The sequence below is a fragment of the Petaurus breviceps genome, unplaced genomic scaffold, assembly GCF_028583685.1.
Source record: "Petaurus breviceps papuanus isolate PSGF00001 unplaced genomic scaffold, PetGlider_PUasm1.0 90730, whole genome shotgun sequence".
In the NCBI taxonomy this organism is placed as follows: domain Eukaryota; kingdom Metazoa; phylum Chordata; class Mammalia; order Diprotodontia; family Petauridae; genus Petaurus; species Petaurus breviceps.
The window spans coordinates 13,561,837-13,586,914 of record NW_027187324.1 but is presented as its reverse complement, the minus strand read 5'-3'; the positions used below and the strand labels follow the sequence as shown (position 1 = coordinate 13,586,914).

The 25,078-nt window shown below is 35.6% G+C and overlaps 2 protein-coding genes across 3 annotated transcripts in view; one reads left to right on the top strand and one right to left on the bottom strand.

Annotated features, from left to right (window-relative positions):
* Window positions 1–11,548, top strand: part of FBXL3 (F-box and leucine rich repeat protein 3) — a 35,547-nt gene extending 23,999 nt beyond the window's left edge. For both annotated transcript variants that reach the window (XM_069066837.1, XM_069066838.1), the window contains exons 4-5: window positions 5,217–5,388; window positions 8,624–11,548. In XM_069066837.1, coding sequence (XP_068922938.1) covers window positions 5,217–5,388; window positions 8,624–9,267 — 816 coding nt within the window. In that variant the 3' untranslated portion in view covers window positions 9,268–11,548. The remainder of the gene's footprint in view (window positions 1–5,216; window positions 5,389–8,623) is intronic.
* Window positions 11,352–25,078, bottom strand: CLN5 (CLN5 intracellular trafficking protein). The gene is made up of 4 exons (XM_069066840.1): window positions 24,790–25,078; window positions 19,992–20,157; window positions 16,884–17,109; window positions 11,352–14,927 (listed from the first exon to the last, which is right to left on the bottom strand). Exons 1-4 carry the CDS (start codon window positions 24,936–24,938, stop codon window positions 14,410–14,412), a joined length of 1,059 nt encoding a protein of 352 aa, XP_068922941.1. The 5' UTR covers window positions 24,939–25,078; the 3' UTR covers window positions 11,352–14,409.

Below are 25,078 nucleotides of genomic sequence, written 5' to 3'. Positions count from 1 at the left end.
GCTTTGTTATTTATGAAGATCAAATGTCCCATAATAATGTGTCTTGTAACTTTTCAGAATATAGTAAAACCAACTCCAGTTCTCTTATTTGCCTTTCCAAGGAGTACCTGTGTGTGATCCTTCCATTTAGCTGCAACTTCCTCCTTCAGTTTTCATTTATTACAAGAATATAATGGTTTATGTGAATCAGCTTTTCCAGCAAAATGTTCAAGTATTGGTCACTGAACAAGGATAGCAGACTTTAGAGTACCAATAGTCAAATTAAAGTTTTATTATAGGTCTAAAAACTATGTGATTCTTAGGCCACTGTGCCCCTTTTCTCACCATCTTCCACCATCTGTATAGAAAGTAGAAAAGAGCCTTAAAGGACTAAGGGTCATTAAAAAAATTTTTTTCCCCATTTTATGGGTTGCCTTGACCAAAAAGTTTCATCATCAGGTTGCCAGACTCCTGGTAATGTGCCTCTTGATAATTAGCTAGTCTCTTCCTTGGAAAAGAAACCAAATGTTTTTCCTGAAGCCATCTTAAAACCTTTACAGGTTTTAAGCATGGTAGCATCTGCAAGAGCTTGTGTGTTGCTGCCATAACCTTTAAGAACAAAGGGTCACTCCCATGCCTTGATGGAGAATCCAGGTAGGACTTCTGTGAAGATTTTCCTGACTTTGGGCTTTAATCTGCCTCTGCAGCATTCATTTGTTGCTTTCTTTTATTTTCTCATTACTGTTTTTTCTTCTTTATTATAAATTCTGATATTAACTCTGATAGTCTGCCTGTTTATGGACAGAAGACTCAAGGATCACTCACACATTTTTAGTAGGCTCCTATGAAGCTATACTTTACTAGATTTTTACATCATGCATGCTCCAGAAACATTTTCATCCTGGAAGATCACTTGAGTCCTGGAACTCAATAACCTCAGAATTACCCTCCACCCCTGTGCCTTTCTCTGATTGGAAGGTGGAGGGCCCCTTCCAAAACCATTTGAGGAGGGTACTCGGGCCACTCATCTCTTTATTTCCTACCAAATTGTACTCTCTATCTGCTTCTGGACTTATCTTGTCATGCTTCCACATTGGGTGCCTTCCTCCCTCCCCCTTTTTAGCTTCCTTTTATGCCTTCTCCGTTAAAACATAAGCCCCTTGAGAGCAGGGACTGCCTTTTCTTTTCTTTTTTTTTTTTTTTTAAAGCAATCGGGGTTAAGTAACTTGCTCAAGGTTACACAGCCAGTTATTTCTGGGTGTGGTGCTGAGTATCTGAGCCCGGATTTGATCCAGGTCATCCCGACACTGGAGCCAGTGCTCTTACTCGCTGAGCCACCTGCCGCCCCTAAGCAATCGGGGTTAAAGTAACTTGCTCAAGGTTACACGGCCAGGTGTTTCTGGGTGGGTGCTAAGTGTCTGAGCCCGGGATTCAATCTCCAGGTCTTCTCAACACTGAAGCCGGTGCTCTTACTCGCTGAACCACCTGGCCGCCCCCTGCCTTTTCTTTTTGTTTATATTTATATTCCCAGTGTTTAGCACAATCCAAAAATTACCTGTTAATTTGACTTGATGGTTCTTCCCTTTGGGACTAAGAAGAATAAGTTCTTAAACTTTCCACATGGCTACTTTTCAAATATTTGAAGATGAGAAGAACATGATAGTTGAAATCGTGTTTCTCAGAATATTATCTTTTCTAGGCTAAATGGGCATAGTTACTTCAGTTTATCCTCATATCAACTGACATAAAGGCCTTTCCCCATTCTGGTTTCCCTCTGTACATTCTCTAACTTAATGGTATTCTTAAAATACAGTGCTGAGAACTTAGCAAACGAATTCTGATGGGAGCAGGGTATGGTAGGATTATGATTTATTTTCCTTTTCCTGGAAGCTTTGCTTTTCTTACTGCAGCATAAGATCATATTAGCTTTTTTGACTACCATATCACACTGCTCATTCAGCTTTTAGTACATTATTTTTAATTACAAAAAGGCATTTGAATTGGTAGAATATAATGTAGCCCTAAAGTCCCTTGTATCCAATAAAGGAGTATCTCTGTATATGTTAAGATCAGTGCTGTTCTTTAGTAGATTAAATCAGAAGTAACTATTGAAATAATCTTTTTGATACCAAAGCTCATCATAAGACAAGAGAATCTATGATCACCAAAGGTGATTGCCACTGCTATAGAGAATATCCAAGTGTCTGTCCAAGTGGAAAAGTGGCCTCCATGTAAATGGTGAGGTCCTGGTTGTACCTAATTGTATTTTAAAATTGATAATACTGTATTGATTACACTAACCCCCAAGAACATTACAGGCTTCCTTCAGCCATAACTGTGTTAACTCAAAAGAGCTTGTACTATCAGTCCAGAGAGGAGAAATTAAATGAGCAGAAAATGTCTGTTGCCCTATGAGGTATACTTGGATCACAAAAGTCCCATTTTTTTTTAAAGGGAAGAGGTAAGTATGTGTATTGTAAGCCAATGGGTAGAAAAATTAAAGCTTGCATTATCAAAGGGATAGTTAGTCAACTTCTAGAACAAGCAGTGGCAAACACAAAGAGCCAGTGTAGTTTTATTGAAGACAAGTCGTACCAGATTAAGTTCATTTCAGTCAAGAAACATTTATTAAGAGCTTACTACGTGCCAGCCCTTGTCTTTAAGGAGCTTACACTCTGATGGAGGATAAAGTACCCAACACCAGGGACATGGTAGAAAAGTCAAAGAAGTCCAGAATTAGTGCTATCACATAAGTCAAAATAAGTTCACCTAATTGAGAAATGTCTGAGGAGTTGTATTCAGATGATTTCCTTTTTTCATTTGGTTAGTAGACTTAAAAGACATTAGAAGGCTGTAGATGTAATATATCTAGATTTCAAAAAAGCCTTTGATAGTTTCTGATGTTATTGTGGACAAGACATGGGCTAGATGATAGGGTGATTACAAACTGATTGAATACTGGGACCCAAAAAGTAGTCATTAATGATGTGATGTTAACTTTAAAGATATCTAGAGGATTGCCCTAGGGATTTGTGGTTGTTATACTGTTGTTTAATAACATTTTTTATCACTGACCTGGAGAAAGACAAATGGAATGATTATTAGCAGATTTGTAGTTGACACAAAACTTGATGGGTTAATGTTTAGTCAAGATCTAGAAATAATCTTAAGAGACTAGATTAGAGCAGTGGTTCTCAAACTTTTTTTTAAATCTTAGAACCCTTTTACCCTTAAAAATATTGAAGAATCCTCAAAGACCTTTATTTATGTGGGTTGTAACATTTACTTTGTTAAAAGGTTTTGATGTTATTATGCAAATAGTTTTGACTTCTTTGATGTACATGTGGAGAAATGTTAGACTGAATTAGGCCAAAACTAGCTGATGATATGTGATAAGGCTAAATGTGGTCTTACAGTTGGGTTAAAGAAACAGTTAATTTCTCAAAAACAAGATGGGGGAAATATGACTAGATAGCAATTTATATGAAAAAGATCTGGGAGTTTAGTAGATTGCAGGCTGTGTGAATCAGCAGCCAAAAAAAATCTGATGTAATCTTAAACTGCATTGTGAGGCCTTGTTGTGTGTTTTGCCCTAATCAGACCATAACTGGAATATTTGATTCTGACTATCATATTTAAAGGATATTGAGATCTGGAGAATGTATAAAGGAGTGTGATTGGGCTTAGTTGGAGGAACTGAGGATATATTCATCCCAGAGGTTGGTGAGGGTAACAAGAACTGTCTTCAAGGAACTGTTTGGAAAACAGTCTCGTAGAAGAGGTGTTAAACTTGCATTGTTTAGCTCCAGAAAGCCCAAACTAGGTGAAAAGTTGTGGAAAATGGATTTAGGCTCATGTGAGAAAAATTTTAAGAGAGCTAGGGGAAAAAGTGGAATGGATCTCCTCAGAAAGTAGTTTTCCTCTCACATTAGCTGCCTTCAAGGAAAGCCAGATGCTAACTTGCTGAGCATATTTTAGAAGGGGATTCTTTTTTTTTTTCTTTTTGGAGGGCAATTGGGGTTAAGTGACTTGGCCAAAGTCACTTGGCTAGTAAGTGTGTCAAGTATCTGGGGCCGGTTTTAAACTCAGGTCCTCCTGACTCCATGGCTGGTGTACTTTCACTTCACCACCTAGCCACCCCAGCAGGGGATTCTTGATGAGATCTGATTTGATTAGATGGCTGAGGTAACTTCTGACTTGAAAGATTCTGAGTGGAAGCATAAAATAATTAAGGAAAAAAGTATGTAAGGACCTGTCAGTCTCTCTGTACCTGAGCTTACATCTTCTGAATTTTATTCCTTGTCTTGGAATCTTTTGGGTACATTAATTCTTTGGCTATAGTACACTCTCTGGCTCCCTACCCAGTCATTTGTCCACGATTTATTTGCGTCCAACAAATGTTTGTGTGGCTATCTTATAAACACTGGAATTTAGTAAGCTATATTTATATACAAAATATATTAAACATTTTTAATCTCAGAACTGGAAATGACCTCATTATGTAGACTAACCTGTTCCTGAATATATTAATCTCTGTAATATCTCTAAGTGGTTGTTTAGCCTTTGAAGATATTCATTGATAGCTTCTGAAGTTCCCTCCTTTCTACTTTTTAGATAGCTATAGTTGGTAGGATATAATTTAGGAATTAATCTTACCTTGCTTATTAATAAGATTTTCATTTTTAGAATCAAATTTTACACAAGATGCAAATTCTAGCATTTTAAACTAGTTTCTGCTAGCTTCTAAGTTGATTGGTTTTAATTTGGCTATTATGTATATTTGGAATACTTTTAACTAGTAAGGAATTAGATGAAGTTTTTTATAGTGTTATAGTGTTGAAGTATAATTTAACAAAAAAGGATACAACCTATTTTTACTACATTAAGCATAACATTGGTTACCAAATAGAGTACTGTGATGTTTTAAGTAATAAGTTCCTAGAAAGAATTTTTTCTGCTAGTGACTACAGTGACTTCAAGAGAACTTCAGTCTGAGCCTTCTCCCTCTCAAGTACCCCTTCACTAATTGAAAGCAAAAAATGGGGAGAATGAATAGCATCCCTTTATCTCCTATTTCCTAACACCAGCCACTAACCCCTTTCCTCCTAAATGGCAACAACTGCATTGAAGTAGCACATTTAGCATAAGTTTTGAAATGACATATTTGCTATTGTATTAATTGTGGAATAGGAATATTTTTTAAAAAGTTAAATAATGATATAATTTTTTCCCCATAGTCTCATTTTATCTCTGCACTGACCGTTGTGTTTGTAAACTCCAAATCACTGTCGTCACTTAAGATTGATGATACACCTGTAGATGATCCATCCCTAAAGGTACTAGTGGCTAACAACAGTGATACACTCAAATTGTTAAAAATGAGCAGTTGTCCTCATGTCTCTCCAGCAGGTATGTTGTATTATATTTTGCTCATTGTAGTTTGAATAAAAGTTGTTTTTATTAAACCAACAAATTACAAAAACTGCACTTTTTTTGGACATGGTAAGGTAAACTTGCTCTTGTATGAGTCTTTCAACTATTTAAAGGCTACTGTTCTCTCACTTTAATCTCTTTATGAGATGGCTTCTCAACATATTACCCTTCTTTTTTTTGCTAATATGTCAACAGTATCCCTTACCAGTGATACCTAGAATTGAACACAGTATTCTGGGTGTGGACTAGTGTGTTATGGGGGGCCTATTTCTGTAATCTAGGTGCTGTAACTGAATTAAATTTTTAAGTGCTATTTTATACTGCTGGAGAATCAGCATACTGTCATGAATAGAGAGTTGTCCTTATAGTCAGAAAGGCCTGGGTACAAGTATCATTTCTGATACATCCTGGCTGTGTGATCCATGTAAATCTCTTATCAGTGCCTCTCAGACCTCCCTGAGACTAAAATTGCAGAGCAGGTGCCTGTCTGAATTGAGAGAGGGAGTCTGCTAATCAGAAGCAGCTTTTATCAGTGAAATCACAGGTCTATTACTGAAAAAAAGGTGATTGAGAAAATGTTATCAGCTTACATGCCTATTTTCCCATATCTATAACTTCTTTTAAATACTCATGTATCAGAGGCATTCTTTTATCTTTTTGGAGGAGGGGAGGTTTGGCCAATTAGGGTTAAGTGACTTGCCCAAGGTTAAGTGTCTGAGGTTGGATTTCAACTCAGGTCCTTCTGACTCCAGGGCATGTGCTCTATTCACTGCGCCACCTAGCTGCCTCCAGAGGTATTCTTGATGAAGGTATAAAAAGGGAACAGAAGGCTTTAACAAACAGTATTAGACACTATGCTAGTCAGGCCACATCTTCAGTATTGTGTTCAATTCTGGCTATTACATATTAAAGGATATTGACAATAGATTTTTTTTTGTCAAAATAGAAAAAATTTACTTAACCTGAAGTCAGATTTGTAATATAAAGCTGTAATATATATGTCTGCTTATTTGGTAGGGTATTTCTCTTGAGTTGGAGTAGAGTACCATTTCAGCTGTTGGCCCAGAGTTAAAAAGAGAGAACATCAATAAGAAACTCAGATGGATGATAATATTCTTTTTCAGGCATTCTTCTGATTAGATTAGATCCAGTGTGGCTCCATGCTAGGGGAAGGGAATGATATGAGAGCATAACAAATAAATCTTTTGCCCAAGTTCTTATGCTTCCAGGCGAGTGAGGAAATAAATATGTGAGAATTAAGGGAAACCTAGACTAACCTTCCTTTCATATCCCATGTCCAAATGGTCTACCCATTTGAGTTTCCCCAATAAGAAAATTAAGACACAGAAGATTTTGTTTTTGATACTAAAGATGGTTCTAACTCATACCTTTATTTGCTTGATCTAAATTTTTTATATTATATCTTTGTAGGGAGAGAGTATTTTTCATTCTCCAAATTTAAGTTTACAAATGCAGCTAATGTTTAGTTTTCCTATTATCTTCTTTCCCCACCTAAAGGTAGTGAAAAGAAAAAAAAAATCAGATTCCATTTATTGATAAATTAGCATATCCTCATAAGACTATGCTCTGACCCCACAATTTAAATCTTTACCATTAAACACATGTGTTTTTAACAGCAATAGTTTAAAAAGTGGTCCCGTAAAATTGACCTTGCAAATTGTAACCCCATTATCACCAACATGGATTTTGGTAGTTTTAGAACCCAAAAGAATCTGTCAACAAGCCGTGAAAAATGTTCACAATTAAAGAAAATCGGTGTCAAACCACTCTGGGCTTCCTTCTTATCTTACATTTAAGTGCTTTTTCTGATTTCTTCCAAATAAAATACGTGAAATCAATGTCCATAGCTTTATTATTTTTAGGCATGTTCAACTCTTTGTGACTTCATTTAGGGTTTTCTTGGTAAAGATGATGGAGTGGTTTGCCATTTCTTTCTCCACCTCCTTTTACACATGAGGAAACTGAGGCAAACAAGGTTAATTAACTTACCGAGGCTGGATTTGAACTCAGGTCGTCCTGACTCCAGGGCCAGCACCCTATCCACTGTACCACGTAGCTGCGTTATTGGTATTATAGAAAGATACATGAACATATTTTTCATAGGTCTCTCTAAGTGTTTAAATTTGTAATTCTTAATATTTGGATGTATTTACAATGACAAATGAAGTTTAAGAACTCCTATTTTCTAGAATTTAGTCTTTGAAATTAGGTTATAATTTGATTAGCTAAATTGAATAATCAGATTTCAAAGCTATTACTTAAAATTTATTAGTAAGATATTTAGACTGTTGATGTTCCTATTATTGATGATCAGTTTGAAATAGCCCTTTTAAAAAAAGATTTTATTGATCAATTTGCTTTTACATTGCCTGGATTTTCTCTTATCTTTATAACAGATTATTTTTTAAAAGGGGGAAAAATTAGCAAAACTGATCAGCATTAAAAAAAAATAATCTGAAGTATTATTTTATACCCTGTGGTGTATATTTCTTTTTTTTTTGGGGGGGGGGGGCCAAGGTTGTTATTTATAATCTCACAACATTTTTTCCAGTTGTTTTATGGTTGTCCTTTCCATGTACCTCGTGTGTATGGTTTCCTGGATCTACTTAATTTGCATCACTTTATATTCATTTCTCCATGCTTTTCATTCATATTTGTCATTTCTTACAATACAGTAATATTCCATTACATTCATGTGCCTGTTTGTTTAGCCATTCCCCAATTCATGGATACCTACTTTGTTTCTAATTCTTTGCTGTCACAAAAAACTGCTATAAATATTTTAGTGTATATGGAATCTGTCTTTTTGCCATGGGATATACAAATAGTACTTTTAAGGTTTACACAATACTTTATATATGTTGTCTCATTTGTGCCTGGCAACTACTCTATGTGAGGTAGGTAGTACAAGATTTGTTAGTCCCAATTTATACGTTAGAAAACCGAAAGTCACAGAAGTTGAAGACTAAGTAGGCCAAAATCACATAACTAGTAAGTGATCAAGCTGGGATTTGAACCCAGGTCTTTTGTCTTCCAAGTTCAGTGATCTTTCCACTATCCCATACTCTGTCCCATTAAAACTACATTAAAGTATTGTAGATTTGTCTTATAATCTTTAAAGATGTAATTAAATCATTATAAAAAGTATAATGTCAGTTGTGAATTGGATGAATTTGTTTTCTTTTCCAAGGTATCCTTTGTGTGGCTGACCAATGTCATGGCTTACGTGAACTGGCCTTGAACTACCACCTCTTAAGTGATGAGCTGCTTCTCGCTTTGTCTTCTGAGAAACATGTCAGATTAGAACACTTGCGAATTGATGTAGTCAGTGAAAATCCAGGACAGACACACTTCCATACAATTCAGAAGAGCAGCTGGGATGCTTTTGTGAGACATTCACCTAAAGTAAATTTAGTGATGTATTTTTTTTTGTATGAAGAAGAATTTGACCCATTCTTTCGTTATGAGATTCCTGCCACCCATCTTTACTTTGGCAGATCAGTAAGTAAAGATGTGCTTGGCCGTGTTGGAATGACATGCCCTCGTTTAGTTGAACTAGTAGTGTGCGCTAATGGATTACGACCACTGGATGAGGAATTAATTCGCATTGCAGAACGTTGCAAAAATTTGTCAGCTATTGGACTAGGTGAATGTGAAGTTTCTTGCAGTGCCTTTGTTGAGTTTGTGAAGTTGTGTGGTGGCCGTCTATCTCAGCTGTCCATTATGGAAGAAGTACTAATTCCTGACCAGAAGTATAGTTTGGAGCAGATTCATTGGGAAGTATCAAAGCATCTTGGTAGAGTTTGGTTTCCAGACATGATGCCCACTTGGTAAAGACCTTATGCCAAAAGGCAATCTTAATAGCACCTTAAACTTGAGCATACCATATTGTAAAAAAGAAAAAAAAAAGCTTATTTAATGTAATTTCATATAATTATATGACTGTGGCATAGAAATTTGGTATTTGCGGTCAGTGACTAATAAATGGGCTTAAATATTGATTGTAATGTGGAAGACCCATGGGCCAGGTTTGGTCAGAAAAATCTGTTTCTTTAGCCCAGTAGCAGTCAAATTATCAGTAGAAAAATTGGTAGTGGTTCAAATATAAGAATACTCAACAGTTGTAAAGTTTAAACACGTTAAGTCTGAGAAACTTGTTTACTACAGATTACGAAATCCTAGTAATAGATTTTCAAAAATGTTTTGTTCTCTATGCAGTTTTTTAAAATGTAAATTTGACAATTTTTAGGGTCTTCATACACCTGTTGTAAAGGTGTCAAATACAGCTCAGGAAGGTAAGGTTTATGGGAGAAGGGTGTAGGTATGTTTTGCCCATGAAGATTGGCCAAATTTTCGCAGTTTTTACACAGCCCAGTTTTTCCTTATTGTACATGTTTCTTGTGGGAAAATATGTATACTTCTTAGGCAGATAGTAAATTTAACAAAGTGGCTGTTGTATAAGAAAACAAATTAAAGCCAAGATCAAACTACCACAGGGCAAATGCACAAGGAGTATAAGGAAAAGCATTTGATTTACATTTTGAAAATTGCTTTGTAATCTACTAACCTTATAAAGTCTATCCTGTAATATGTTATTCTGTAAATTGCACTTGAGGCATTTGTATGTGAAGTAAGGAATTTTAACCAATTTTCTTTGGTTTTTGTATATTGTTTAAACTAGTTTTGAGGTTATGATGTAACTGAAATTCATAATGGCAAACTATTTTAAAAAGCCAAATCAAAATTATGATTAAAAGTAAACTCTAAAATGTTTATAAATTCTATGAAAGGTTATCAGATTGTAGTGAGTCTTAATGGTGGCTTATTTTTCTTTTAGGATTGTACAGCTAAATTGTGTAAGATATTTTGGTTTTTATTAATCATACATGAAACTCCAAATGCATATTTTTAGGGTGAACTATAATAAATTAAAAAGGTATCTATTTAAGTTTATAATTATATTTTTGAGTGAATATTACTAAGTGGATAGAACAATTTTGACAGAAAAAAGTTTCAGTAGGTTCTTGTAATTAGCAGTCACAGTTAAATTAATATTTTCTAAATGAATTTTTTGTCACTTTAAAATTGTGTCATTTTAGGTTGCCTCCACCTATACAAACGTAATGATATATTGTTCATAAAAATATTGTTTTATCTTCAAATATCTGAATTCCTACTCTCTATATAAACTTTGGTTTTGGAGACTAATGCTAAATATTTCCCTCTTTGGGAGAAATTCAAAGGGGACTATCCATCCACTTTTAAAAAGTAATTTATTCCTGATATTATAAATTAATGCTTGAAATTACTTCATCAATGTTCAGAAACAGTTTATCTCAGTTAGCAGTTGTGGGTGCTGTTTATCTATTTAAAAATAAGATTGCCATTTAATAGTTTAAAATTTTGATTTGCCTTAGGATTTTGAAATGATGAGAACTTAATCTTCAGCCATATGTAAAAAAGCACAAAATATAATAGCCCAAATTTAAAAATTAATAACAAGTGAATAGTGGTTATTTTGCGTGCACACACATACCCCTTTATTCATAAGCTTGACTTTTAACAGAAATGAGAATTAAGTACTTGTGGTATTTTAAATATTAGATGCATAAATCTCTTTGAACACCTTTAGTAAATGGATTTGACAAAACAAATTCTAATAACCAAAGCTCTATTTAGAAGTTTACATTTTGTTAAAGTTAATTTATATAATTCTGAAATACTTAATTTCAATTTATAAAAATATACATAACATTTAAGATTAATTTTTACTTATACTTTATATGCTCAATACTCTTTTCTATTTGAAAATACAGTTTTAAATTCTGACACATTACCATAATCAAAAAGCTATATAAGCAGCATTTAAAAATTATTTTCTGACTTTAAAACTCAAATTAGACTCAGTTTCAATAAGGTTTTGGTTTGGAGGAATTTTATTTGATATGTGCTCAGTTTAATATGAATACAAAACTTTAAGAAAAATTCCTTATTTTTGAAAAAAAATTTCTTATTTTGAAAAATGCTTATTTATTGACAAATGACTGATACCTACGGCGATATGAAAGACAATGGCAAAGATTCAACCTCTAAATAAAATAATCAGTAAGAAGTACCTTTAAAAGATTTTTTTTCCTTTCTCACCTTTTTGCAATGCCATACTTCTTAAACATTTCAAGCATGTTAGTCTCATCTCCAGTTGTAAAGACTTATATTACTCATGTTTATAATTCCAAAATAAATTTCCATCAATCTGCATTTACTTTATTTTTTTCGAGGTTTTTAGGGGAACTAGAGAATAGTCAGTTTGACCTGTAACAAGAATTTTTATGTATAAAGCATTATTAAAATCATTCCTAAAATTTCTTTCAATTAATAAACCATTAACCTTTCTCACTTAGCACTGCTTTTATTCATAATCATTGCAACTTTTAAAGGCCTTATGAAACCTACTACTCTTATTTTGCTATTATAGTAAAATCTTAAATTTTCTGGGAAAGGGCAGCTGTGTATTTCAGGTTTTATTTTGTTCTGGTAACTTAAATCCCAACGTAAGTGGTAGTATACCATGTATTTCAGTGGCAACACACTTATTTTATATATTAGGAAACTGAAGCACATAGAATTTGACTTATCCAGTGTCATACTGGTAATAAGCAGAACAAGATTCGGATACATAACTCCAGACTTCTAATCCAGTGGGTTTTGATCTTTTCTATCAGGGGTTGGGTTTTTGATGCCACAAAAAAAAAAATCTATCCAGACTGTGAACTAACCCTGTGTCTCCCACCCTCTCACCAAAAAATCACAGGTGTGCCTTTACAACTTATAGGTATAATAATTACAAGGGGCTTTATCCTTGCAAAATATATCCCCTCCCCCCACTTGCTGGTACTTAAAATAAATTTAATAGGGCCTGTAATTTTACAGTGAGAAAAAAGGCTTATGAAGTAAATGTTTGATTTTAATCACCTTGAATGGAATGCACTCATACTAAGGTATTACATCAATCAAGTGTAAATAGGTATAATCCTTTTCTTTTAAAGAAGGGAGAGAAAAAGAAATTAATTCACTTGGTCCCAGCTTGGGAGAAAATTAAGAGAAGCAGTTGAACTTGTCAAATCAGGTTTCACCTACTTTGCATGTGCTCAATCTGCACAGACATCTTTTTCTCCCAGTTATCTTACTTAGTAGGAATGTCACCACTGAAATACATGGTATGCACTACCACTAATGCAGGATTTGTTAAGTTATAAACCAAACAAACAACTAGATTAAGATTTTGTTGTAGTAGCACAACAGAGTAATAAATAAGCTTTGCTGAGGCATTTAAAAGCTGTGCTTTTTTTCTTCCTTTTGGAAGAAGCAAGTAAAAGAATTATTTCTTAAGCTTATAAAATGTAATAGTCCTTATGGCATTCTTATTTTTGTCTTGGTCTTTCAGTTAACCACCAACTTACCAAAACTAGTTCTAAGCAAATGCCCCTTTAAGGAAGTACAATCACCAAACCTCGGAACAGAATTAATGCTACAGAACATAATTCATAAAATAGGAATCTTTTTTAAAAATTTGTTTCTTCAAGATTTTATGTATATATGTAAATATATATGTATGTGTATATATATTTTAAATAGTTAAAATTTAAATGTAAAAATAATTTTAAAATGATGGCTCCAGTCTCCACAAAAGCATCTCACAGTTAATAGGCAATCATTAATTATGGATTTGCAAATATCTTGCAAATAATAGTTATAGAATATTAAAAACAAGAATTCCCAACATGTTAAAGGGTACATGACTGATACATCTAAATGATTTTCTATTACTACTTATAAGTCTTTCTTCAGTGTGACCTTCCTTCACACTATTTCTTTTTGCCTACTATAAATTTAAAATAAAATTAACTGATTCATTTATATGAAATGATAATCCTTCCATTGTCAACTTGTACATAATACATATGCCTTTACTTAGAGCTAGCAGTCTGCTAACTTTTTGTTTCACCATGTTCCCAGAGTGTATTGTTTCCTTCACATGTGCCATTTGGTAAAAAAAATAAAAAACTGTGTATAAGCTTTACACTTGCCACCGGTGGAATAACTTTTCAGCCACCCTTTTAACAAGGATACCTTTTTAAAAACTGGCTATGGTTAAATTTGATTAATGAGCAAGATAAAGGAATGAAAAGAATAATTTTTGGCACCAGTGAATTGGTGACAGAAGATGGCAAGTATAGACTTTTCTCTGTATCTGAGTCAACAGACACAGACAGTTAAACACAACATAGAAATACAAACATTGTTACTTATCCTATATATCAATGCTAGCTAGAGGGAAAATAAAACTAGTAAAACATTTGAGGATTAGCTGTGCCCAAGGGTATTCAGATGCCTAATGACAAAACTATGAAGCACTATATACTCAGTTAAAAATTTGATGATTGAAAACCCCAGGAAATTCTGAAGCTTAGTCTGAGGTGAGCGATAAATGAGCACTTTGTCACTGAAAGGAAAAACTCACATTTGCCATGTTTAAAAGAGAAAAAAAGTCTTAGAAACTACAGTAAGGACTCATTCAGGACACCTGAATGTAAAAGTATTACAACACAGAATAGTACTTAAAGGTCTTCAGTGGTATGCAGAACAAAACAGATGTCACCTTTGTACTGTAGTTATATATAGTTCAATTCAAATGTTTATTAAGCACCTACTGTGAATAAGGCACCATAACATAGTCTGTTTAATATAGCCTACATATTGTGATTCTTCTTCCAAGTTAATGCAGCTTTGAAATCCAGATAATCCAAGAGGCTATAATTTGCCAGTATAATACTGTATTAACATCTCTCTACCCAGCTTCTAAGAGATGTTAACAGGCAAAATGACTTGTTGATTTGAGTTTCACCTCCTTAACCCTTAAAAACCAATGGGACCAAATCACTCCCTGGATACCCCAAAAGATAGACATTTCCCTCCTCAAAGTCCCAGTGTTTTAGAAACCACTGTTTTGTTTGGCAAAGGAATTTCTTCATATGTTATCTTTATAAAGGGGGGCTTCATAGGTAAAAACCAATACTCAAAGTTATAAAACAAATAAAACTCTCTGTGGACAAGCACCACATCAAAAATTTGCACAAGACTTAACAAAAATTCTTTAGCTGACAAATGAGGTCTAAATGGGTAATAAAATCTCTTTATAGCTGTAGCAAGAGTCTTGTTTCCTTCAGGTCCAAAAATTGAGGTTTCATTTCCCACATATGTAGGTTCTCCACTGTAGAGAAATATTCTGGTATAGTTGGTTTCTATCTTCTTAAACTTAGCCCCAAGTTCAGCCAACTTCTCATATGTTCTTAATACAAATTTGGAACAGTCATAAGATTCAAACCATGTTGTTGACTCTTTTTTTGGACTGGCTTGGACAGTCCATGTCTCATAATAAATACCAGTTTCATTATCCCGTTTCACCCAATTTGCCATTTGGTTAAATATTTTTCCTATTAAAAAAAGATTTATAATTAAATCATATATAAACATATCAGGAGACATGAATAAATGAAAATGTATGGATTTCATAGCAGGGATTCAAACTCATCCAATCATACATGCTCACAACTATGTCAAAGCAAGCAATATCTCAAATTATCTTTCACAAAAGAAAGGTTAAAAGGATGATAACAATGTATATATAGCACTTTACATACAATTCTAAAAGCCTAACAACTCTGATGTTTGGTACTACCATAAAATTCCATTTTACAAATGAAGAGACAGACTCGTGTTAGTTGGCTTGCTCATGGTAACATTGCATGTTGTCACACATCTAATCCATTAGGTCACACTGCCTTACTGATTCATTTTATAATTATAAGCTCAGAATTTAAAGTTAGAAGGGTATTTAGAAATCTAATCCAACCTTTTATATAGGAGGAAAATGAACTTTAGTGATAATATCATTTAGCAGGTCTTTTAAGTTATAAAGTTCACAAAAACTGAAGCACTAACTGAATGTTATTAAATAGCACCAATTAGAAAAAAACTGGCCAGGGGAATGGGAGGTGATGCATAAGTGACAAAGTAGAAGGCAGAAAAATAAACGGTGTCAGGAAAGATGATCAGGAATTAAGATATCGTGAAGGATGGAGAGATTTAACCAATTCTATATGTACAGTTAGATTTATAAAAATGGTTTGATGCAAAGCTCTACTTTTTTTTTTAAATACCTTTAAGCACATTGGATCTTTACTAGGATCAATTCTGAATTAGTTTAATCTTGCCAAACCAAAAGACCTTAATAGTTTCTGTTGAATTTCTACTACAGCTCTAAACCCCTGTATTTGTTTTATTCAAGGACATTATTAACTATAAGAACACATTATATCCAGTAGCTAATTTCATCTGGCTCTCTGCACCTTTTTCATGATCCCTGACATTTTAAGACATTTTATAAGCCTGGCTTGGTCAGGTAGTAGTATACTCTGAAAGAAGAATGGATTGTGTGACTAAAAGTTCTTTCAGAGAGTGATTTACTATTTCACTTGGGTACACTGACTCAATTCACCTACTCTCCCTCCTTCAAAAAGAATGCAAAATAAACATTCATGATTGTGGAACCTGGGCTTGTAATCATATTGCATTATACATATTTAAATGGAAGAGGGCACTTAATCTAACCTAGTCATTTTATAAAAGCAAGAGGCCCAGTGAAGTGAAGCTATTCAAGTATTGTAGCCATTCAGGTACTGTAGTCAAGATTAAAACCCAAGTTCTCAAGAGTCCAAATCAAATAGCCTTTGCAATTTTGATTCTCCTTGTCCAAGGGACAGGAAAGGGAAGGAAAACAGTAGGGCCTTCTGGATTCAGAGGCTGGGAAAAATAAGTCTTTACATATATAACAACTGTTTTGTCATTTTAAAATAGCTTAACAGGAAGCTTTGCTCAGTTACAAAGGCCTTAATCCAAGCCATTTGTCTAATTCTTACCAATACCATATCTAGAAAGTATAAAGCATTCCAGAGACTCAAGAACAATTTGCCCATTTTCACTAAATTTTTATAATATGCATGTACTGAGCCATAATTTTCTATTAATTTCTAGTAGTAAGTGCCAATATAATACATGAATAATATTTTGGTTTAAGAGTTGGTGGTTCAGGGCAGCTAGGTGGCACAGTGAGTAAAGTGCCGGCCTGGAGTCAGGAGGACCCAAGTTCAGTTTTGACCTCAGACATTTAACACACACACACACACACACACACACACACACACACACACACACAACTAGCCGTGTAACCTTGGGCAAGTTACTTAACCCCAAGTGTCCTCCAAAAGGCAAAAAAAAAAGCTAGTGGCTTCTAAAACTATGAAGAAAAATAACGAACTATTCTTAATGAAAGACAGTTTTAATATCTTTTTATGCTGTCAGCCAAATGCTATCATGCCTTCAAAACCTACCTGATATGGTTGCTATCAGAACCAAGGTTCCATTTTCTTTCCAGTGAGTATCGTCAATACCTTCAAAAAAACAGGCAGCTCCCTGATTACACCAGAACGGTGCATTCATTTCAGGTCGGAGATGGGGAAATGTGCAGTTTCCAAGTTGGAAAAGTTCATACCATTCCATGGTGTAGTTCTTGCCTGTGAAAGTATTTCTGAATCCAATAGCATCATGCATAATATTCTGTATAAAAATAATGTCATACAAAAAATAGTTGTAAAATGAGACTCTCTCCTGCGTTCTAAGGTTGGGTGTCCCTGAAAGCTTTTGTTCTGGGCTCTTTAATAGCCTGCTGGTGATCTATAGTCCCCACATATTCAAACATCTATCTCTGCAGAGAGGACTCCAAAATCTATAAATTTTAATCTCTCTCCAGAACTCCTTTCCTGGACCTGTAGCTACCTGTTTGCTCCATATCTCCACCTAAATGTGCCACCATAATTTCAAATTCAATAGCAATCATTTATTAAGAACCTATTCTGTTGGTAAGGGGACAAAAAAGTAAAAGACAAAACTTTCAAAACAATCCCTTCCTTTGACGTACTTAAATTATAAATTTAATATGTCTTAAATATCCAAAATGTAAGTTATGATCTTTCTCCACTAAACTGTCTCTCCTGTTGGGGGTATCGTCACCCTTTTGGTTGCAGCCTTAGAGTCTTTGTTTCCTTACTGACTATGTCTAATCAGTATCTAAACCCTGTCAGTTGTACCTTCACAGCAACTTTCATATCCATTCCCGTTAGCATCACTACTAAAGTACTATGTCAGCCCAGGCCTTACCTACTGAAAAAACCTTCAGATTAGCCTCTGTACTTCTAACCTCTCTATTCTTTAATCTACTCTCCATGGAGCTGCTCAAATAATTTTCCAATGGTATAAGTCTGAGTATGTCATTCCCTTGCTAAAAAATCTTTGCTAAATCACAAACTCTTCAGGCATTGAAAACCTGTCTCCAATCTATCTTTTTAGAAATTTCATATTATTGCCTTTCACATAGTCTACATTTCAGCCAAGCTGAAAGCTGCTACCTGAACTATTCATTCCATCTCCTATCTCAACACCTTTATAGACTGTCCTTTGTGCCTGAGAGATACTTCTTCCTCAAATACTACTTATTCATTTCACCTACTTCCCCCCCTCCCTCCCTTCCCACAAATTATGCTATACTGACTGACTTATCTGTGTACATGTTCTGTCACTGTAGAGTGTAACAAGTTCCTTGAAAAACATTTCCATTACCTAGAAAAATAATTACACATAGTTAGGCCTTAATAAATGAGACTGGCAAAGGCACTTGAGACATGAGCTATCTTCATTTCATTTACTTCTGCACATTCTCATTCTTGCTCTCTAAGCTGTGGGTCTTCATTCCCTGGGTTAACCCTACCCTTTGTCCATGATACTGCTCCTGGACAGGGCTCTTGGTGCTGAACACTTCTCCCCTTAGTGGGGAGGGGGTAATGCAGTAGTTCTCTTTCCAACTTAAGAGAATGGTGGGTCCAGGCTGAATGATGGAGAATTAAGAACTGCTATACTCCTACTTTATGTGATTACAGAAAAGCTAAAAGACTACAGAAGTTCTGGTTTTACAATTATTTTCACTGCTAATAATTACATCATGATAGTTATAACTTTGGTTTATAGGATTTATCTATGATAGTTTTAAAAGGCATACTGGAGAATATTAAAGTCTTTATAGTGTCCTTCAAATGTTCTCTATCTTTTACTTTTTGTTGGGACTTAAGTAATGTGGATAATCCAAAGAGAGATTCCTTAGAATAACTACCCTGATACAGTAGCATAGATCTTAAGGAGAATGGAAGTTTCTTGAAAGTAGGGGTCATTTCATTCTCTGTATCTCTAGAGTGAGCACCTAGTAGGCATTTAATGCTAGGTGGTGGTGGATAGATAAAGCCCAGAAGTGGGAGGTGGAGCCACCCAACAATACATCAATTTCTTGACTCAGATGGCTGACTTAGAAAAATCGTTCCCCTTTCCACCCAGAGACTTAAAAAAAAAAAATTCTCATTAGGTGGGTACTGTGTAAAGACTAAAAATTTTGGTCTTATTTTTGACCAAAGTAATTTTATTAGGATTTTAAAAAATCATGCTAACTCAATTTATGTAGCTAATAAGATATAATTATTTCAACACCCTTAGTCACTTTATGCAATTTAAGAATGTCAGAAAAATTTGACCTTCAAGCCTGTAGGAAATATATTTTTCATATAATATAAGACCTATAATACAACAATCACTAAAATCTCAGAAGCTTCTACCAAGTACTATTCTACTTCATAATACTATCAACAGTCTGGACCTCCTCTTCTTTCCCTCTCCCTACTTCCCTCTCCCTCAATCTTATGACACAGGAAGAAAATAGGAAGGACAAGAAAAGAGTAAAGAATAAATTGCAAAATAAAATTCTACCTGCGATGCTGTTTCTTGCCTTGACAACCCACCTCCAGCTCCCAGTAGGAAAAAGTACCTTACTTGCTGAACTAACAGAAAATTGTTTAAAATGCCCTATACTTCAACACACAAGAAATACTTCAAAGAAATGTAAGTACCATAAACATACAAAACCCAAGGTATTGAAAATTACATATAATGTACATACTGTCAGGAGTACATTAGGAATGTCAAAACTTAAATTTCTTGGAACTAGTACATTGTATTTTGTTGACCACAGTATCAATGCTCTTGTTAAATTGTTCAAAATAAGGTTAATAATTGAATTTAACCATAATTTGTTAGGATGTTTTAAAAAAGGCCATAAAAGTTAGAATGTTTGGGGCCATCAAAATGATTAATTTCATAGTATTTTGATTCACAACTTTTTACTACTTGTTACAAATGGAATAAATATAAAGATAATAAAAACATATTTATGTATATGTATATCCACACATGTATGTAAATAAGAAATTAGGTGGAAATGTGCATATGTTCATACACATCAGTGTGCGCACACACATATACAACAGAATTTAATTGGTTTCCCCAAACTCAAACTACACTCAACAATTCAGAGCCATGACAAAATAAAGGTCAATTCTTACCAAATGTCTCAGAAGATCACCATATTTAAATTCCCACACTGGGGCTTGTAATCGAAAGACTTCTAGGACATCATCATCCTTCATAACTGGGATAGGAGAACCAGTTGGACAGAAAGTATATTGAGCTTGACAATAAGGATCTGGTGTAGGACGGAATTCAAAACGCCTTCATTAAGAAAAAGAAATGATCAACTTCAAAGGAATTAGTGCGACCTTAGACATTTAAGCATCCAAATTTCCTTCAGAGCTCATTTTAGGTAAGCTATTCAACCTTCTCTCTTTATATATGAGGAAACTGAAGCCTGTAGAGGTTAATGATCTGGGGTTCAAAACACACCTCCAGCTATGTGACCTTGGGCAGCTCATTTAATTATTCTAAGCCTCAATTTCCTTAATTGTAAAATAGGGACATTTATACTATTTTCTTTACAGAGCTGTTATGATGGTCAAATAAAGCAACACATTAAAGGATTTGGTCATCATAAAATGGCAAGAAAAGGTAAACAATGAGCAAAACTTTTATAATACCAAAATGACAAAAATATCTTGATAAATTCATACTTTCTGATAATTATATATTTTAGAAAATATCATTTCCAACTACTCTCAGGTCACTCTGAGTTTTGTTTGATTTCCTTAAGGGAAATAAGGGGAAAACATGTATATTCTCCAAAAATGTCATTATACTAGGATTAAAAAAAAATCATGCCAACTGAATTTATGTTGATAAATATGATTATTACGAGCTAATATAGCTATAATAAAATAAGCTAAATAAGACTTAATTATTCCAACATCATTGCTTAGTTTGTTCAGCATAAGAACTTGAGAGAAATTTGACCTTCAAGCCTATAGTGAATATTTTTATATAAGAGCCTATAAATTTTTTATATAAGAGCCTATAAATACAACCTTCATAATTATTTCTTCCTGTTCTAACCCATGTTTAAAGAGAAGCTCTATTTATACAGCTGGGTAATGAACACGGAAGTCACTAAGATGTTTATTGTATTAAGTAACAATAAAAACATCTACATAGTACCTTAAGCTTTCCAAAATATTTTCCTTACAACTTTTTGAGATTATCTGAACATAGTTTTCATGGATCTTTATAGGACTATTAACTGTCAATACTTCAAAAATGGATGATTTTCCGTGTGACCTTGGGCAAGTCACTTAACCCCAATTGCCCTGCCTTCTCCCCCCCCCCCATGGATGATTTTCAGAGAGGAAGATTCTGCAAAAAGGCAGAAGGCAACCTATTTATAGTCTATGAGAGGTTTAAGCAGCTTGCCCATAATGACACTAAATAGCAAGGACTAGACATGAACCCCAGGTCTTTGTGACTCCAAATCCAGCACTCTATCCACTACCCCACAAAACCTAGCACTAAAGATTACATAACTAACATTGATAAGAGTACTTTAACATTTGCAAAAAACTTTATAGATTCTCTCTGAGCTTCATAGCAATCTAGTGTCTCCTTTTTACAGATGAAAGAACTGAAGCTCAGAAGTTTAAGTGATTTGCCAAATCTGACCAAATTCTTTACAATGCCTGGTACATGGTAAGCACTTAATAAATGATTCTTGACTTGGTCACGAAGACAGTATCAGAGGAAGAATTCAAAGCCACATCTTCCTGACTCCAAGTCTGGTACTCCATCCACACACCATGAGATGCTGGATGTGGAAGTCAAAAAATGAGGGCTTCAATCCCACCTCTAGTTCATAATAGCTGTGTGACCATGGGTAGCTGATATGAGCCTTACTTTCTTTTTATGTAAAATGGGTATAATATTGCTTCTATCTACCTCCAGTGTTACAGTGAATTCTCTGAGACTATAGGTTTCAAGGAATGACCAACCACAACTCCAGAGGGCTGATGATGATGCAAATTTCCCAACTCCTGACAGAGATGTGATTAACTCAGGGTGGAAAATGAGACATACATTTTTGGATATGGCCAATGATGGAATATATTTTGCTTCATTATGCATATATTTGTGTTACAAGGATTTTGTTTTCCCAACAGAGTACAGGGGATGGGGGGAGGGTTGAAGAGGAAGGTGGGAAGAAAATATTTTAATTTTAAAAAATTGAATAAAAGACTATAGGTTACAGAGAAAATTCTGACCCGGAATAACTGATAGGTAGTTTTCTCAAATGAAAAATTCCATATATCGATACCAGAGGTCCAGTCCCTGTTTCTACTACCAGCATCACAAGGTTGTTGTGAGTAAAGTATAGAAACAGAAAAAAAAATTTACTGTTCGAATGTTAAAAAAAAATACTGTTAGAATGTAAGCTTCTAGAGAACAGAGACTATGTTTTTGCCTTTGTTTATATCTCTAGTCCTTATATCCTCTGGTCTAGTGCCTGGCACTTAATAAATAAAAGCCTGCTGACTGTGATCCAAGAAGGTAAGACCAAGAACAAATAATGGACTGGACCTTCAATTCATAGATTTAGGGAGCTCCACTGAGCACCTCCCATACCAAAGCATAGTGACACCTGTGTAGGGTCACAAAGCTAGGATGTATCAGAGGCTGATCTTCCTGAATCCAGGTCAGGTCTTTACTTATTCTATGCTGCCTCTAAGAACAAATATAGTGGCCTTAAATATCATTAATTGACATTAGGTTTTTAAAAAAATACATATCCTGGTCAACTCTACACCAAGTTGCTAAGACAGGTTTTGTGAAATATATATCTATAACCAGCCAAGTTAAATTTATAGGCTTATCAGAAGCCTGATCAGTAGGTGAACTTTTGTCTGTGGCAACTCAGAAAGACCATCAAACAAGAGACAAAAGGATTATCATGTATATTGGTTCAGTAAGTCTTCATGTGGTAGAATGATAAAAATGTTGGCTTGAGAATCATCTGGATATGGAGGACCTGAGTTAGAATTCTTATTTTATCACTTAGTATCTGTGTGAAAAATGAGAAAGTTGAAGTAGATGACCACTGAAGTGCCTTCTAGCTTTAAATCTATGATCCTAAATAACAAATCACAGATTCCTAAATAATGGAAACTGAATTATAGGTGACTTCACCCTCATTCCTTTTCCCTTTCACTTAAACTACCCAAGTTGAGATATTTTATCTCCTGGGAGAGACACTGTATCTTGGATATATTAATCTCTCCACCCCCACTTTCCCTAATTTATTAAGGACACAGGTGTTTTGTGTGCTGTAAAATACACAAACACCCCACCCAGCCCTCCCAACTGCTTTGTTTTTAGGGACAAGAGAAGGGGTCTACTACTTATTGTCTCTTTTCTAATCCACTGACTGAAGAGACTGTACTAAAAAAAGCTCCGAGTTCTTTTCAGCACTACCATGCCATGAATCATCAATATTTAGCCTGACACCCACCCTGACCCTGTTAGGCCAGATGACAACATTAGGTCTGTAATGCATGCCAGTTAACAACATATAAAAAGTGAAAAACCAAATCTTCAGAAAGATCACAGGTATCAAACCCACAGGTCCACAAAACTCCAGTGTGGCAGGAACCAGATTAAAATTTAACTGGGAAAAATGTTTTACAAACTAGTAAGAATACAACATAATGTTATGGGGTTGCTGGGTTTTTTTTTGTGTGTGGTTTTCTACATCTATTCCATTTCTATTTGAGTTTGACACCATTGGAGTACGTGACCTATGAGCTCCCTTCCAGCTCTAAAGACTTCACGTACACACCCACTACAGGGCATCCAACCTAACTGGGTATGCAATACTCTAGAAGAGAAGTGTCAAAAACAATGCAACTGGAAAATAATAAAAATAAAACACAGATATGCAGCGTAGGGATCCTTACATCCAGATTAGCGATCCCCATTTCCACACGAGGACTAGCCCGGTGGTTTCAACAGCAATCTATTAAGTTGTTGTTCAGTCATGTATGACTCTGGGGTTTTATTTGGCAAGGATACTGGAGAGGTCTGCAATTTCCTTCTCCCGTGGATTAACCGCAAACAGATGTGAAGTGCCTTGCCTAGGGTCACACAGCTAGAAAATGTCGGGTCGGATTTGAGCTCAGGTGTTCCTGACTCCGGCCCGGTGCTCGAACCACCGAGCCACGTACTGTAATCTTCCTAGACAGTCGGGGAAGCCATGAATTCCAGAAGGGTGAAAACATGTAACTATTCATTTGTGTATTCATCATGTCAGCTTTTTTTTTTCTCCTGTGACTGTAACTGACATGTTTGCATATTGCTTGAAAGGTACTTTGTATACATTTAAGCCTCACCGCAATCCCCTAAGTGCAGCGGCCATATAAACCCTTGGTGTGGTTTGTCTATTTCGAAGTTTGGGGAAACTGTCACGGGCGGCAGGGCGTCACCTTAACGAGCCACAGAACTTCTCCAAGGAGGAACACAGGTCCCTCCTAACCTCCTCCTGCACAAACACCTGGTATTACTCTCAATTACCCGTATGATTTTTTTTTTCCTTTTTAACCATCGAAAGGAACAGGCGCTCAGGAAATAAACCCTTCATTTTCTGGCTTTTTTTTTTTTTTTGCTTTTTCCTTTCCCCACACACCCCCTAGTCCACATCGAACCCGTCCCTGGGCCAGGGGCGCTAGGAACACGACCCGAGATACTATCGGTCTCATAAAAATTAGGAAGGAGAAGGGCGGGAGTCCCAGCTACGTTCAGACGCCAACCCAAGGCTTTAAATAGTGCCCAGCCCGAAGCTCGGACTACCCATGCCGTGCGCGCGCAGCCGCAAGTGACCGCCCCCTCCGCCGGCAGAGGCCCCAGGCCTCCCCCGGACGCACGCGCACTCACCTGTAGGGAACGGGCCACTGCCGCGGCCGGGGACCGCTGCTACCCCGAGTTGAGGGCAAATCAGCGGCCACCGTCAGCCAAAGCAACGCCAGGGCCCAGTGAGCCCGGCCGCTGCCCTCTCTCCCTTTGCCCCAAGTCCTGGACCCCATGCCCGTGCTGCTGCCACCACCACCCCCCCTAAGAGTCTCGGCTTTCTAAGGCCTCTGAGATAAGGATTTTCTAGGCGTCCGGAGCGACGGAGCATGCGAGGAGCAGTTGGCGCATGCTCAGTCTGGAGCTTTTCTGACTT